General features: G+C 36.9%; 1 protein-coding gene and 1 non-coding gene across 2 annotated transcripts in view; both read left to right on the forward strand.

The window, feature by feature from the left end:
* The window catches only part of LOC140159371 (uncharacterized), a 37,177-nt gene continuing 19,412 nt past the window's right edge, over nt 1–17,765 (forward strand). The window contains exons 1-8 of the mRNA XM_072182821.1: nt 1–228; nt 4,308–4,457; nt 5,133–5,309; nt 7,589–7,716; nt 10,371–10,448; nt 13,573–13,693; nt 15,032–15,154; nt 16,675–16,761. Of these exons, the coding sequence (XP_072038922.1) occupies nt 64–228; nt 4,308–4,457; nt 5,133–5,309; nt 7,589–7,716; nt 10,371–10,448; nt 13,573–13,693; nt 15,032–15,154; nt 16,675–16,761 (1,029 nt within the window). The 5' untranslated portion in view covers nt 1–63. The remainder of the gene's footprint in view (nt 229–4,307; nt 4,458–5,132; nt 5,310–7,588; nt 7,717–10,370; nt 10,449–13,572; nt 13,694–15,031; nt 15,155–16,674; nt 16,762–17,765) is intronic.
* Nucleotides 4,054–4,127, forward strand: Trnat-ugu (transfer RNA threonine (anticodon UGU)). The gene has a single exon. It is a non-coding gene; the product is annotated as a tRNA-Thr (tRNA).

Below are 17,765 nucleotides of genomic sequence, written 5' to 3' on the forward strand. Positions count from 1 at the left end.
CGTATGATCAGATCATCAGCAGCCGCCGATGAGATCACTCACTTTCCTTTTTTCATGTGAAACATGGTGGTGAATTCCAGCCTAGGAAGACCAGAAAACATGTATTCAGAGATGTTTTTATCACTATTGATTGTCTTTCTGACATGGAATCTGTCAAGTGCAGCTCCTAACTACCTAATCGGAGCTGGTATAGCAGATATGACAGGACCTGCTGCTGATGTGAATATGGTAAGCTTAAAATTATTATTATTGAATGCTTCATCCCCTGCCTTGGCCTTGGCTTGGGGCTTGGCTCATCTTTAGCTCATCATCTCAGTTGATGTTTAATCATGTCACATAGTTCGGATTAGGATTTATAGATTTAATATAATAATATAACCCTAGCCTGGCCCTAAAAGTAGCCCTAAAACTGATATCATGAGATTATTGATAAAACATTTCTGATTTAAATGTTTTTGGATCATCAAATGATCAATCATTTCCCTGCTGCGATTTTCCTGTAGGGGTGTGCCAAAATGACTTGCACCCCCCTCGTGGCTTGCCAAAAATTGCCCCCCCTTTAGTTGGTCATAAGTTTCTTGCCCCCATCCCATTTTACCCTCCCACCAGGGTTCATAATTATTGCACAGCCCCTCAATTATGGTTTTTATACTTTAAGTTTGATATTATTTATGACGTGTTTCGTCTGAGATCACAGATATAAATTGGTGTTAATTTGGAAACAAATTCCAAGCGCATAATAATAGGCGACTTGTTTGATTAGTAGTCTTGGTTTTCTCTGTCTTACATTGTATAGTAAATAGAGGGGGAAGAATCTTGTTACTCATATTATCTTTACTCAGCATTACAATTTGCCTGCCCACAATATTTTTTTTCATGCATGTTTATAATGCCTGTGGTAAAATCGGTCGATTTTTTAGAATTTTTTTTCCAGTGAGTTTTATGGAAAAAAAAAATATCAAAATTGACAAATATGATGTACGAAAATAAACATCGCTGCGGGACGCTGCCTGCCCATAAAGATGGGAATTGATCAAATACATTAAAAAAACCAAAATTATATTACCAACAAGAGCAATTTTAATCAAAAGCATAATGCAAAACATGACTTGTTTGTAAACCTTTCAGGGCCCATCCCATGCATCCCTACATGCAAATTGTGCAGCCTTCCTCAGCCAAGCTGAAGCTTTTTGCAACAACAATGTTTGACTTTTATTCAATGGGTGCGTCTTGTAAAGAATTCACGTAATTTGATTGGTTTTCTGGTGTATAATATCTCACAATAGTTGATAGTGATATTAGTCAGGGCGCTGCCGCCACGCAAGGGCTGCACACTTGTTGCTCCTCAATGATCGCGCGAAATGCGTTCGCGTAATACATGTGCGAGAACTAAGAACGCGATTCGGCGGCTTAGATGTTCGTGATGGTTTCGTTCATTTAATACAACGGGGATGTCCTCCAGGGTCTTAGCTAGCCACCCGTCTGGCCGTCATTTTAGACGGCCAGTTTGCTCCTGGGACGGGCAAAATTAATGCCTTTGACAGATGCTCTATTATGAATTGTATGTTTTGAGAAGCTAATTAACCTTTTTAGTAGACCCTATTTGTAGAACAAGGCCATATCAGCACATATTTGAACTCTTTGAACCCCCAATGGGCTATAGATGTCTGGGAAATGTTTTAAAGGTTAAATAAGGACAGGCAATTTTATTCAAAATGACGGGCATCCCACAATTTCTAGCTAAGAACCTGATGTCCTCACAAAAGTAACTTTATTTTTTTCTGAAAAAAAGGCAGTTTTCAGGGTCAGAAATTCGCAACCAAGTGGATTCTCTCAGTGGAAATTTGTGAGAATCCATGCATTTTCACCATATAACTTTGTATGATAAACTGAAATATTTAAAATGAGAATCCATTTAGATCCTTGCAATTTTGTTGACGAGAATCTTTGTGAGAATGGATTCTCGGATTCTCGCCGAATTTCTTACCCTGGTTTTTCTCGCAAAAATTACATTAAAACTGAATAAGAATGAGAATAAAAGATAGGATTTTTGTCTTTTGCCTATCAATATCGTGTCATAATGGATGGGCTGGCCAATATTTTTATCGTAGTCGCCGGCATCCACTACTCAAAATATTGGCCAGCCCATCCATTATGACACGATATTGGATAGGCAAAAGACAAAATCCTATCTTTTATTCTCCAATTAAGCTCCCATTCAATGAAGGATTTACCAGCCAAGCTGTGCACTGGTATTTAGGTTTGGGCCCTTAAATGACCAATGTTTAATGAGATCCAAAAAAGGCATTTTTTGAATAATAAAAGTCACAAATTCAATCCAAAATTAGTTTTAGAATACAGTTCATGGTAAATAAACATCAATGCATAAAAGTATAAGATGCAGGGGTGAGAGTTCCTCTTTTCAGCTGATTTCCTCTTTTTTTGTCGCCAAAATTTATGCATTTTCTTTTATTTATAGTACATGACGTTTTTGCATTGGCGTTTTCACTGATTTTCAGCTTTTTAAAGTAAATCTACTTGTTTGGTCTGTGTTCTCACACACCCCTGAAGATGGCTCAATAACAATTAGTAAGTTTTTAGCGGGTTCACTTTTGGACATGTTTGGAACTGTCAAGCTTTTGTCAGGAGTACGGTACATAATGTAGCTCGGACTTTCAAGACAAAGTACGGTACCTAAGAATGAGACATGTAGGCCATCCTACTTTAAAGAACCGTTCACTGAAGACTGTCAACAGAGAACAAGCAGACATGCTTGCCTATCTGTTAAAATGTAAAAGGTTTGGTGGCTCTGAAAAGAGACGTTCATTGAAGAATGTGCCCCTTGTCAACAGAGAACAAGTAGACCTTGCATAATCTGCTGGTGCAATTGCAGAGAGTTTGCAAACTGTTCAGTGAACAGCTCTTTTCAGAGCTACCAAACCAAACTGTTTACAAAGCAGATATTTATACATTGTAGACTGTGAGGTCTGCTTGTTATCTGTTGACAAAGGGGCAGTCTTCAGTGAACGAATCTTTTCAGAGGCATCAGTAGGCAAGGGGCGACCTACACGTCTCATTCTTAGGTATTTTGGTCCTGAAGAAGTTCGACTCGTTACGAAAGTGTGACTTGACTTGGCAGATGGTGAACCTGCTAAAAACTTAGTAATTGTCATGAATTCCCATAGCAAAAGCCTAGATCCCCAAAATGGCTCAATGATTAAAGAATTTCTGTTGAACTGTATAATCTGATACCAAATTTGCCATTGGAGTTCTTATCCCGGGGGGGGGGGGGGGGGCACTCCCATTTTGGAGGTGACGCATATGTAGGGCTGTTAAGACCCCCTTTTTCTGCATTGTTGTCACCCAAAGACCTCATATTTGTTTACAAACACATGTGTCACTCGAAGACCTCTTATTTTTCCATTTCATCTGTCACCCAAATTATACCCTTATTTTTCATTTGAACAGCAACTTTCATTTATCACTGATTTTGTTACATATTTTGAAAAAAACAAAGAAATTTGAAACCATAGAACTAGAATTTCAATGTTGGAGGTTTCTGTGGCACTTTTTCGGCTCTCACCCAAAGGCTCCATTTTAAAAAAGGTCATGAATGTTCTCACCCAATGACCCCATATTTACATTTTCCTCTCACCGAATGGCATGCCCCTTACTGTGAAAGTGCCAGCCCTACATCTATTAGCCCACCGGGCTATTATACACATAGTTCCAAATTTCTAAGCCATACAATGTAGACCAGCTCTACAATAGCATATTTCCATACTACTGCCAGATTCATTTGTTTTTGTGCAATCTTTGCTTTTTGAGCTCAAAACTAAGACCTAAATTAATGCATTTAAAACATTCTGGAGTTTCAAAAATGTTTGCAAATTTGCATTAGTCATGCCCTAAATGAATATAACTTGATTTTTAAAGGTAAAAAGACCTTTAAACCTTTTAAACCAAAACATGTGAAACATTTTTGTGTTTGCAAGGATAAGTTTAAGTGACCGCTTTAATAGGTTCGAATTTCAAACAGCCTTAAATCATGAAGCTCCCGTGGCTGAGTGGTTAAGGCACAGGTCTTGTAAACCTGAGGTCATGGGTTCGATTCCCAGGCGGAATCACTTTTTCTACTTGTCTCCTTTATTATTTGCGACGGCGAACCTGGTAAAAAATCATGTTTATAATTCCTGTCGATCATGCCACTGTTTTATAATTCCTGTCAATCATGCCACTGTTTTTTCTGTGTTTTTGTGTTTGCTGGGTAGGCCCCTAATTTTCTTTTAACATTGTATTCCTTTCAGATGGGCTATGCAAACCCAGGTCAAGTAACAGGAGGAATACATCTACGTATGTATGCTAGAGCTTTTGTTATTGCAGAGCCAGACGATAGCAAGCGCTTTGTGTTTGTTAGTATCGATGGAGGCATGCAAGGACAGGGTGTCACTCTAGAGGTAAAATTAACATAATCTGTATTGTTTTATAAAATCTACAGTATCACAGTAAATTTTGAAATTATATGGGAAGCATAGGGGAGCGGGTATTTCCCTTAGACTCAGGCCAGTGGCATACTGGCCAGAATTTTGTATAGGGCAAAATTGCAAAATGTGACACGATCAAGGGAAATGAGTTGGATGTCGCTAATATCGATTTTCAGATATTGGCAAAGAAAGTGTTAAAATTCTTTTGTTTTATATTGTTTTCAGCAATTGATAAATTGATGTAACTTCGCAACGAAAAGTTGTATCAACATGTATGTAAAACTCATTTTCGATCAGGGTCGACACGTGACTCATTCCCCTTGATCAAGTCACAAATAGTCCTGCAGGTAAGGGGACAAATACACACAACAAATCAGGGGTGTATATTTTTTTACAGAAATACTTATTTTTGTTTTATGTTTATTTTTCCAGTATTTGACATGTTCAGTGGGTAAAACTGACTTTATTTTACTTCCAAAAATGTTTCAAAATGAGGATATTTTTGACCTAAAACAAGCTAAAAGGATGACGCACATCTCATGGTATTTTGAGCCAGAGGCTAACCATAAACACTAGCTTTAATCCTAACCCTAAATTATAAACTTGTACCCTAATATCCTAAACCTAAAACTTATGTTCTTTATGCAGGTTGTAAAACAGCTGAAAGCCAAGTTTGGAGATCGATACACAGAGAAGAATGTAGCTATCAGTGGGACACACTCTCATTCAGGACCAGCTGGGTTCCTTACTGAAGTTCTATTTCAAGTGACATCTCTTGGCTTCATTAAAGACACATTTGATGCATTTGTTAATGGAATCGTAAAGGTATGTCAGCTTCACTTAATTATTATTACCATAACCACACGGGTATAAGCCCACCTTCGGCTATAAGCCCACCCCCTATTTTTCAAAACATTCTGGGAACACGGGCACACTCGGGTATAAGCCCAGTTGTAATTTTGGCTAAGTCCTTTAATGCTTTTCCCTCACATTTATGAATAAATTAAAAAAAATATCAGATGATAACTAACATTCCATACCTATAATTAAAAAACATTGACATAGATGATAGAAATTACTGGTACATCGGGCATATACAAATGGGGATGATTGTTCTTATTTTTAAATTCAAGTACTAGCCCCTCCCCTGTTATAAGCCCACCCCCATTTTTTAAGTGAAATCTGCCATATAGTACCCGAGTGGTTACGGTAGTAGTAGAATTATCTTTATATTTTAACAATCTTGGTGTGTGGATGTTTCATTACAAAGAAACAAGACTGAGTAGTAAAAAAGGGACTATGACTAATGTATTAATTACAGGAGATCGCACTCCACAAAATGGTGGCCTGCCTCAGAGAGTGGTGTACAAAATTTGCTTAAAATATTTTTCTTCACAGATCGATTCAGTTCTTAGCAACAGCTATGATGGTTGAAGCCGTTTCCTGCTCTGCAAAAAACAATAGTATGACTCATTTGGTTTTTTTTGTGTTTTTTTTTGTTTTTTGTAATTTGTTTTTGTTATGACTGGATCGACCTCAAAGTCCATAGTGACTTGCACTCAAGCACAAGGTGTTGCCTGTCCACCTGTCATTTTAGACAGGCAGTTTGCTCCTTGGACATGCAAAATTAATGCCTAGATGTAAAATTATATGCTTGAATAAGTTCTGTGAACTCAAAACAAGACTAGACTAATAAATCAAGGCAATAGCAATAGCTATTTTTTACCAACTGAACCCCCAGAAAGTGGTCTGGTTTATGTTTTCAGGGTCACTTTTCACACAGGTAGTTTTAGTGAAAATGACGGGCATTTGTCAAATCCTAGCTAAGACCCTGCTCATGCACAACCACATATACAGTGTTCGAATTAAGGAAAAATAAATGGTTGTCCCACGGACAACCAGGTTACAATTTTTGGTTGTCCGTCTAAGTTTTTGGTTGTCCGTATAAAGTTTCACATTTTAAATATTACCATTGGCATTGTACAAAGGTGAATTTTGACTACAGATTTATGGTTGTCCGGAGGACAACCGAATCAGTATTTTTGGTTGTCCGGCGACATTTTTAGTTGTCCCGGGCGAACGGATAACCGAAATTTCGAACGCTGCACATATATTACAATGAGAAGTCCAGAATCTTGACATAAAACAGAAAAAATGGATCCTTAAAATCATTTAACGTTACTCACAGGGTTGCCATGGTCCTTGAAAGTCCTTGAATTTGAAAACACCTTTTCAAGGCCTTGACATTCTTGGAAATTTGCACAATATCCTTGAAAGTCCTTGAAAGTCCTTGAAAATTGGAATTTTACCGAAAGTATAATTTTGACAAAATTTGGGGAGTGGAGAGGAGCTATCACTTTCATTAATACGCAGCTTTTTGTGTTGTGTTAAGTCCTTGAAAATCATGCTTTTGGACCTTGAAAGTCCTTGAAAAGTCCTTGAATTTTAAAGGCTTTAAGGTGTGTGAACCCTGTACTCAGGATCTCTCATCTTACATGATGGATACTAGCAATCATAATGGATTCAAATGTTGGCCACAGTTGATGCCATTTTATGCTCTCTTTTGATATTGAAACTTTAAAAAAAAATCTTTAGAATAGAACTGGAAATCAATTGCCAGACTGACAAGATTTTCTATCATCAATCAAATTAACAACATGGTTCAGGAAATGTCATAATTTCCGTTCTAAATGTACTTATCATGTTTAAATGCAAGTTACGTTTGTTGTTTCTGTTTATCTCGTCTGAAAGGAAGAGTTTATGTAATCGCCTTTCCTTTTGTATGTGATCCAAATGAGAACACTACTGTCATAAAAAGGTCTATTTTTAGATTTTTTTTACATGATAAACAACAGCTTTAATTTTAAGTAAATGATATCAGTATCTAGAAAGCTAAGTTATAGTTGAGGTCAAAGTTTAGTGGAGGATTTAATTTTGTTTCAAATTTTAATATTTTTTCTTTTAAAATTATTCTGCAAGGAAAATCGCTTGTGGTAAAATGATGCATGTCATGGCGCCAAAGGTACAACATTAGAAACATGAGCAATATTTAAAATTTTGTTGGTATGTTTACTTATGTTTTTTCTTGCTTCTTCCCTATGCAGAGCATAGTGAAAGCTGATGAAGATTTACAGCCAGGAGACATCTATATGAATCAGGGACATTTGTATAATGCCAGTATCAATCGTAGTCCATCAGCATATGAGAATAATCCAGCGGAAGAGAGGGCAATGTAAGAATTTCTACTACTCTAATGTGCCAAAATTGCCCCATGTCCAATGAAAAACACTTAAAATAGGGATCATCACTTTGCAGAATTTTAAAATTTCCACTTGCCCACCGGGCATGTCCACATAGGAATATACATGTCAGATTTTATTTTACTTGCCCTGCTACTTGCCCTGCTACTCCCAAGTCTGTACACATAAACCTTACCAATTTATAATAGTCGATACGGAAGTCACCAGACAAGGCGCATCATGCAGACTTTTTCTTTTTTAGAGGCACCTTATTTATTATACTGAATTACTGCCTGTTGCTGGGAGTTGGTGATAATACTGAAGTGATGCAATAGTACTTTGGCATGGTTTCTTTTATCAAATGAAAGTTTTTGATAGCATAAGGCCAAATAAAAAATTGATTTGTCTCATGTCCCATGGGAGAAAATATAAAGCGGTATGTGTTTTTTTATTTTATTTTTTAAAATTCAACAATGCCAATTTGGGGTATCGTGTTATATTCCAAATGCAATTCTAGTGTTGTCATAGAGCACACCCCATGTAGGTAATAGTAGAGCCTACAGAATAGTATTGAAATGGCATTTCACCCTACACTGCTCCAATTTCATGGGTTTGTAGTATTCATGTTGCATTTAAGCTGTATGTAATACATTTTTGAAGTTGCTGATTCGATCGGAAGCAAATTTGAAACTGAACATTAATATTATAGCAGATTTTCAGCAAAATTTTTGTTAAAATGAAAAAAAAGAAAGATTGGAATTAAAAATTCAATTTCTGCAATTTTTCATGAATAATAAATCTAATGCACGCGGGGGACATGAGACAAATCCATTTTTTTATTCTGCCTAATATGGGATTTTTTTTCTTCTTGGAATTTCTTGATTTGAAAATCATAAAAGAGTATGACACTTTAATTCCATTTTCCCACCATCAGGCTTGTCAGCCTGTTTTTGGTTGCCCTGATGTCAGTCTGTGCTTTTGGTTGCCTGGCATCGAATTTTAGTTGTCCAGTACAGCCGGGCAAGCCATCCAGCGAGCCCTGGCCACAGATATGCATATGTCCTTGGGTATAACAATGACCCCATAAATAACAAAAAAAATATGGGTTTTTTTTTGTTGAAAAATACCACATTTTCACCTGTTTGGAGCCCAAATTTCAGTTGTTTTAAATCTTGCAAAATTGTGTTCAATCCGGGCAATCAGGTATAAAAACAGGTCATTTTTTTTTGTAAATATGGGTCTACTTGCATATTCTTGGGGCAAATCCCTACCCTAACCAAACCTTTTCAGGCACTGCACCATCCCTAACCATAACCTGAATCTCAAACCTGAAGATAATTTACATCCTTATAAAATTTATAGTATCATAATAATATAAACTGAGCTCAAAAAGAAACTTATAATTTTTTACAACGTGTGAATCACAAGGTCATATCTTAAAATACTGTCAATCAAAATGAACCAAAATTACACACAAGATTACTTTAATACTCTACTCAAAACATATGTCAGTAACCAAGCATTTGTCCAACTGACACAACAGCAAAATGCACTCCACTTTCACAGCCCAACATTTGGCACCCAGCACAAAAAATCTGTGAGAATGCACACAAAATCCTTGCACAGATGATAAAACGGTGCTGCTTTCTGCTTTTCATACACTTTTTTCATGAAGCAGGGCTGGGCTGTGAATGTGTTCCAGGAAGCTCTTCCATGTCAGTACATTCTGCTGTTGTGTCAGTTGGATAACTGCGTGGTTACTGACATGTGTTAAGAGTAGAGTATTGAAGTAAACCTGTGTGTAATTTGGTAGAATTTGATAGACAGGATTTCAAGATATGACCTTGTGAAAGTTTCTTTTTGAGCTCAGTTTAGATATACTAGGCGGTTACCCGTATTTGGCGGTTCTTGGCTGGGCGCGATTACCTGGCTGATGGTGACTATACCCAAGTTTCATGCCCATACGACAGTTTTAAGTTATTTGACCTCAGGTGACCCCAAAATGACCTTCAAAAATTTGGCTCTAAATGTTGACTGTACCCACCAAGTTTCATAGCCATACAACAGTTTCTGCTAATTTGACCCTAGATGACCTTGGGTGACCTTGACCCACTAACCGATACAAACTTGTTTTGTATGGGGTCAAGATGCACCCACCAACCAAGTTTGAGGAACGTGCGGCACTGCGACCCCTAAAGTTTGTTCGGTTTATATAAGGCGGAAATTATTCAGCTTTTGTTACTGCGCGCGTCAATAAATTCCCAACTGACGCTCTCGTAAATTCACATAAGCCTGCGCTAGTCACGCATTACGCAACGCACACCTAGCGTAAGCATTGCGCCAAACAGCATGCACGCCATTCTATATCAATACACAGTGTTATGAGTCATATTTTTTCCGCCTTATGTGAACCGAACAAACTTTAGTCTCTGAGAAAATAGGTGGACAGACAGACTCACAGGCAGACAGAGTCACAGACTACCAGTTTATTATATATATAGATATATATAGCCAACAGCGCCCCCACGTGCCAAATATTGGGGCTGAAGACGTCCAAGAGAATACTGGATGAAAGCTTCCTCTCGGTAAGAAATTTCAAGTTTGTGAGAAATAAGAAAAGTTAAACATATATCTGTTTTTATTTCAGGTATTCCCACAATGTTGATACCAACATGACTGTTTTGAGACTTGTTAGTGAGAAGGGTGAAGACATTGGAATGATCAAGTAAGAATCAATGCATTTTTATGTGTGATTAAAAAATAAATTTCAGATTGGCACCGGAGCTAGGTTAATTAGTATTAGTAGGGTGGTCACATGAAAATTTCAAACCCACCCCTGGAATTACTTTTTCTGTCAGGATTGTTCCCTCTGCAAAATGATTTAAAACACCTTTTGAATCAACTCAATCGGACAATCCGTTGCGAAGATACAGCCTTTCAAAGATTCACAAAATTGGCAATTTTTACCCCATTTTTAGGAAAATCCTGATTTTGTCATAAATTTGCATGTTCAGTATTATTCACGGAGCGATAATTGTGGGAATAAAGCCAAAGAAGGCATGAGATGTATTGTTTTGTTTATTTAATGTTCATTTATGAATATTAAAAATCCAGGGTCATAATTGCTATATTTGCTTCTTTACAATATTTTTAAAATGGCTGAAATCACAAAAATAACTCTTTTGCCAGGACTTTTAAGGTAAATATGTGTGATTTTCACCGTTGAGGGCGCTATTATGTGCCAATTATGACCTTCAAAGGCCTGTATTTCCTAAACTACACAACCAAATTGTCTGATTTTTGCACAGGATTTTGCTCTGAGGGTCTAGATTGTAAAACTCAATATAGCATAATTGTATATCATTGGGAAAATAGTTTTATTTGATGACAAAGAATTATTTTGCGCGTAACTTTTTTATGTGTGACCGTACAAAAATGCTATATTCACCTTCATTACGAGCAGCATATTTTCTATCTAATTAGGTAGTCGGGTTTGCACAGAAGTTACTAGGAGACAAATTATATGGAATTCAATATGCCCAAAAGTATTCCAACTGCTGCCAAATCTGTTACATTTCCACCATACATTTGTGTATGTAGGCAGGGGTACACACAATAGCTAGCATTGTGGCCACCCTAGTATTAGTATTCTTTTCTGTTGCAATTTGGATATTTGTGATGTGATCAAGCTAAATGAGTCTGATGTCGATCGATATCAACATTCAGTTTCATCACATGGGCCATTTTCGGAGCTTTAAAAGTGCATCATAATTAGACTTCCAGAGATATGACCATTTTAAGGTTGCTTTGAACAGTAAAATACAAAGAAAGTTGAGCACTGTTATTGGCTATATGTCAAAATCAATATTCCCGACGGCTGACTCATTTTGCTAAATCACATTACAAATAACCTTACAAGTAAAGCAGAGGACCCAAACTAGCTTCGGTATCAATCTTTCAAAAATGCCCTGTAGAATGCTGACCGTGGCTCAATACTATGGGAAACTAGTGCTGTAATCGATAAGCTTTCTGGGTATCGATATGTCGGGAGGCAAACATCCGACATGTCGATACTATTATCGATACTCACGCAGTTTGAAACACGGATTTGAGTTTGCCAATTTTATTATCAGTAAGTTCCAGAAACAAGTTAACAACAAGTGTATGATGCATGTATTCTAGATGTAAAGCTCACCTTGGAATTGGGAGACGGTAATTTGAGTATTTGACGGTAATTTGAGACCTGATTTGAGATAATCTAACCATGTGTGCCATGTCGTTTGTGTATCGATACTGACATTGAGTGTTTCGAAAGTCGGAAGTCTATGTATTTTCCGACTATCGATACTTACGACAATCGATTACAGCACTATGGGAAACATACCATATGGGCCATTCTTTGGGATGTCAGAAACGTTAATAAAAAGTAACATTGACCCCTATTGTAAACTATATTTCGTTTCACATAAAGTGTGGTAGTACTGTGATGTCAATGCTTTAATATGGAGTTGTGCCTTCAGCAAGCTGACAAGTTGCTCTTGCACATTGTTATATACACTCTGTGAGTACATGATTTGATACAGCGACCAAAGAAATAGGTACATCACTACTAAACTCAAGGTGAATGAAACAAGGCATAGAAGATTGTTAAGAAAATTGGGCTGTTCCAGTAGATATCCACAACCCCCTATATGGAAGACATGACCTTTTTTAAAAATCTCCCACACAGATTGTATGTGACTTTATTTGTCAACAACTTAAAAATGCTAAACATAAGGCCAAAAAAAAAAAGGTTCGTCTCAAAGCTTTGCAGCGTTTGTAAAATCCACGATTTGACAAAAAACAAATGCAGAAATTTTTTATTTCACCAAAAATTTTTTTAGTTTTTTCCAGAAAAATCGGCAAAAATCAGACTTTTTCTCAAAATACCATGAAAAAGTCGGAATAAAAAAAAAAAAAAAAAATCGCATTTCGCATTTGTTTTTAAATTTCTCGTGAGCTTTGAGACAAACCTTTTTTTTTTTTGCCTAATCTATTTCCATTACATGATGTCACTGTTACCTTTGAAAAGTATTTTTGATTTGATTTGATTTGTTCGGCCTTTGACAACACTAGAGTATCCAAGAATGCCTCTATTGAAGCTTATTGCCATTTGAACTCCAGGACGGGTTGGGAACTGGCTGCAAGAACATGTACAAGTATATGGCTTTCTGTACACGGGACCGACAGCTTAACGTCCCCTCTGAAAGATGGAGTACTTTCATGATTCCTTGACCCAATTAACATTATTTAAAGGATGTCTCCGGCAATCACATTATATGAGTTTGTTTTAAATAAAACCATGTGATTCGTGCTTGATAATTATTTTACTAAATATATAAGGCATAATGTTGTGATTGCCGGAGACATCTTTTAACAACCTAAACAATTACCCATAGGTATCTGTGAAACAAACAACATCTCAATAAGTTTCAACTAAAATAACTATCAAATAATTATGTTTTTATTAATCTCAATTTTTGATCGGGATTATTTGTTGTTTAATTTTAAATGCTGATAAATACCCGCTAAGAAATTTGCTTTAAAAATCTGAAAAATGTATTTTTAATGAAACGGAGCAAAGGAAATTTGACATTTAAATTAAATTGTCTAAAATGTCAAAAATATGTCAACTCATATCAAATTGAAATTTTGCAGATACAGTTGTTTAAAACAGATATTTTTAAAAGATAATTTGCATCATATCTCCCAAATTAAACTGCTATTACATATGTAATTTTGACGTTTATCAAAGTTTGATGTTTAAGTAACACTTTTCTTATCTCTTGTTATCTCTTCTGTGTATTTAGCTGGTTTGCTGTACATGGTACTAGTATGAACAATACCAATAAGTTGATTAGTGGCGATAATAAGGGCTATGCATCATATTTAATGGAGCAGTATTACAACAAGGGAGCTCGACCAGGGAAAGTGAGTTGTGTAATTATAGAGATAATGATGTGCTATTGCAGTTGATACCGGTACCCCCTATGGAAGACATGACCTTAATCATGCACACAGGGAGTGTGGATTGTAAATAGGATTACCTGAATGGGTGGCTCCGTTTGAAATCTTCACCCCCTGTGTGGAAGATTAAGGTCATGCAGGGAGTATGGATTTCAACGGGAATACCCCATTGGATGAAAGTTTTCTTGTTGTGTAATTATAGAGATAATGATGCACTATTACAGTTGATACCGGTACCCCCTATGGAAGACATGACCTTAATCATGCACACAGGGAGTGTGGATTGTAAATAGGATTACCTGAATGGGTGGCTCCGTTTGAAATCTTCACCCCCTGTGTGGAAGATTAAGGTCATGCAGGGAGTATGGATTTCAACGGGAATACCCCATTGGATGAAAGTTTTCTTGTTGTGTAATTATAGAGATAATGATGCACTATTACAGTTGATACCGGTACCCCCTATGGAAGACATGACCTTAATCATGCACACAGGGAGTGTGGATTTTAAATGGGATTACCTGAATGGGTGGCTCCATTTGAAATCTACACCCCTGGTGTGGAAGATTAAGGTAATATGTTCCGTCAGGGGGTGTATGGATTTCAACTGGAATACCTCAATGGATGAAAGTTTGTTGCCATTTGAAATAGATATGGGACAGGATTCAAAGTTGTGTAACATTTTAATTCCCAAGTTGATAGTGGACATCGTTTTTTTCTCTAAATTCAAACATTTTCTTTTAATTTGAAAAAAAAAATTTCAAATTTTGATGACTTGTGGAGTGTATGCAACAAACCAACCAGAATGTTATAACAATTCAAATGGCAGCCATGTTGGAGGAAAGTTCTAAGATAGCTTAAGATGACAGAGGGACAGGTCTCTAGAATTGATTGATTGCACAACCATTCATACCTATCACCTGTTTTATTGTATTATCATGCAAATTGCCCAGTGTTACCTTTTGAAGGACAGAATTTTATTTAAATGAGGATGACTCTGTCATGAGTGCGTCATATTGAATATCCTGTATTGAAATTTTTTATCAAAGATTTGTCTACTTTTATATTTTGCCCTAAACTGTTTCCCAGTTTCACAGAAAGGCCCCTTTTTTGGCCTGCACACCAAATGACCCCCCTTTTTTTAGTGTCAAATCTCTCATCGAAAGACCCCTTGAACAGATGTCCACACATCCCAATCACCTCCAATGTTGAGTGCCCTCCCTAGAATTTTTTTTCTTATTGCATTTAGTGATTTGCAGTTATAATAATAATTTTCTAATAATGTCATATTTTACAACATTTCAGGGCAGATTTGTAGCTGCTTTTGCTCAGAGTAATCTTGGCGATGTATCTCCTAATACCAAGGGTGCTAAATGCATAGACACGGGGCTACCTTGTGAACGAAATAGCAGCACCTGTAATGGAAAGGTAAGAAAAAGGTGGCTGTTGGGATTGATTTCATTGAATAAGATTATCTGGGTGATGTATGCTTGGAGCCAGGGTGAAATTATACTGGCGACAGGTGTCGTTCCATGCCTGTGAGTCTTGTATTGTGACCCATTGAGGATAAAAATCATGGAACCAGGCAAGGGTGAAAATAAGAGAGCTTGATCCAGGGACCACTTTGGCAATAGAAGTGCCCCCTAGTTCACCAAGATTTGGAAGAACCAGGGGCCATTTCCAATTACCAAGGGGCCAATAAAAATAAAAATGTGCTAGATGAGTTAAATAAGCACTATTTGCTTGTAATTTGATATTTCTGGTTCGCTATCCAGGGGGCCAGTTTTGTGAGGAAAGTGTCCCCTGGTCAACTAAAATTGAGATGGAACCAGAGGCCATTTCAGAGTTTCTGGGGTCCAAACGGCTCCCCTCTCCCACTTAATTTCATCCCTGGAACCAGGCAATGATTTATGGCAACAATTTGTGACCCAAAGTGTCACTTGTCATGCCGTACGAAAGATAAACAGAAAATACTACACAGTGTCTGTACAAAAGAAAGCTTATTTTTACTCAAAATATTGGCCATTTCCAATGTGTTTTCAACAAAATGCAGTGCCAACTCTTATCTTTTATCTATTTATTTTGCCAACTGTTCTTGTTTTGTGGCTTCAGGGGTCATAATTTGGCAGTATTTTGTAATTTCACTGTTGATATCAGCAGTATTCCCCTATAGAATAAAATGGCAATGTTTAGCCGCTACCTTCAAAATACCGACTTCAGCATGTAGGCTAAGCGTTTATACATGTACGCACATAAGTTCCAGGCATGGTAAATTTTACGTACTCGCACATAATGCGTATGTGCTACTGGAAAAGTGATGATTCATCACCGATTAAAGGAAGGTGACCTGATATATTTGGAAAATCAAATTCTTTAAAACTTATGTATGACATAAACTGTTGTCCCTTTCAAGCATTCATGCAAAAAGATCATGTAAATGTTCATTGTAAATGCGACTAATTCTTTATGGAATTACTGACATTTAATACAGCATAAAACTGGTAGTCTACAGTGTTTTTATTAAATGATACTCATAATGATCAAGAAATAAATTGATATCAAATAAGAGATCATATTTTTCTCATTAACATACTGAAATTAGGAGTTCCAAATCGGTGTATTTCGAAGATATCATCAAAAACTGCTGAATTAGTCAAAATGTGGTATACCATATTTAAGACTAATTCGGCAGTTTTTTGACGATTTCTTCAGAAATATACCTTTGGAACGCCTAATTTCAATATGTTAATGAGAAAAAATATGAGCTGTCACCTGATACCAAAATCTGCATTTTGATAGGTTAAAGTTGGGGATGAGGCTGTCAATCAGGTCACCCACCTTTAATAATGTGTGGCTCCAGTACAAAGGTATAGGAAGAGTTGTTGACACATGAATCGACTCAAATATTTTAGCATTAATTTTTTTTTGTGTGTTTTTACTCTGTACAGACTGAGAATTGTATAGCCTTTGGTCCGGGAAGAGATATGTTTGAAAGCACAGAAATTATTGCTGAAAAGCAGTACAACAGAGCAATGGTGAGTGTGTATTCATGCTACCTACCGTATTGTTTGTAATAAACGCCCCCCTCACAGAAAAATTGACAAAAATTCCATGCTATATCGTGTGAGTAAGCTTAAAACTGGCATCCGTCAGTGTCTTGTCAGGGACAATCGGTAAATTGCATGGACAAAACCTGTTATGACTCACACTTCCATCCATTCCATTGCCTAATTATGGTAGAATTTCACTAGATTCTTGCTTGATGATGTACTTACGGGTGTAATTTTGATGCGTTTACCACAAAAATGATATTTTCCATGGGCGTCGGCATTAGTATAGTAATAAATCCCTCTTTTCTACAGGAGCACCATCGGGAAATTTAACCCAATTTTTAAGGTTTTTTTCACTGACAATTCACCTTCAATAAACGCCCCCTTTTGGAAAAATGCAATGCCCAATTGCCCATGGGGCGTTTATTACAAACAATACGGTATGCGCATCTTCTGTTTAATATACGAGTGAATATTCATATCGTCACTGGGCGGGATAAACCTCATATGCACTTTTTGCCCTTGAATATGGATGAAGCAAACCATTCAATATAAAGTCCACACCTACAAGGCTTTATCCATTTTCAAGGGCCAAAAGTAAATATGAGGTGTTTCCTGCATGTACTTTTGGCCCTTGAACATGGATGAAGTCGGTTTCGATCAGGATAGCAAGCCCGATTGTTGGCCACACTTGACTGTCCTGTAAAAAAATTGCCCCTAGCACCTATCTACGGCGATCCCCTTCGTTCACTTGTGCCTGGTCTAAGATTCGCCAGCGTTATCTCCTAGATTTCAGCTGTTAATGCCTATAGATATGCTTGACATAAAAAAGCAACCTTTTCAATATAAAGTCTATACCTACAAAGCTTTATCCATGTTCAAGGGTCAAAAGTATATATATGAGGCTGTTCCCGCCCAGTGACGATATGTAATAGTATAGAAAATTAGTCAAACTTCAACACTACACTATTTTTTGCTCACCTGGAACA

The sequence above is a fragment of the Amphiura filiformis genome, chromosome 8 (assembly GCF_039555335.1).
Source record: "Amphiura filiformis chromosome 8, Afil_fr2py, whole genome shotgun sequence".
Lineage (NCBI taxonomy): Eukaryota > Metazoa > Echinodermata > Ophiuroidea > Amphilepidida > Amphiuridae > Amphiura > Amphiura filiformis.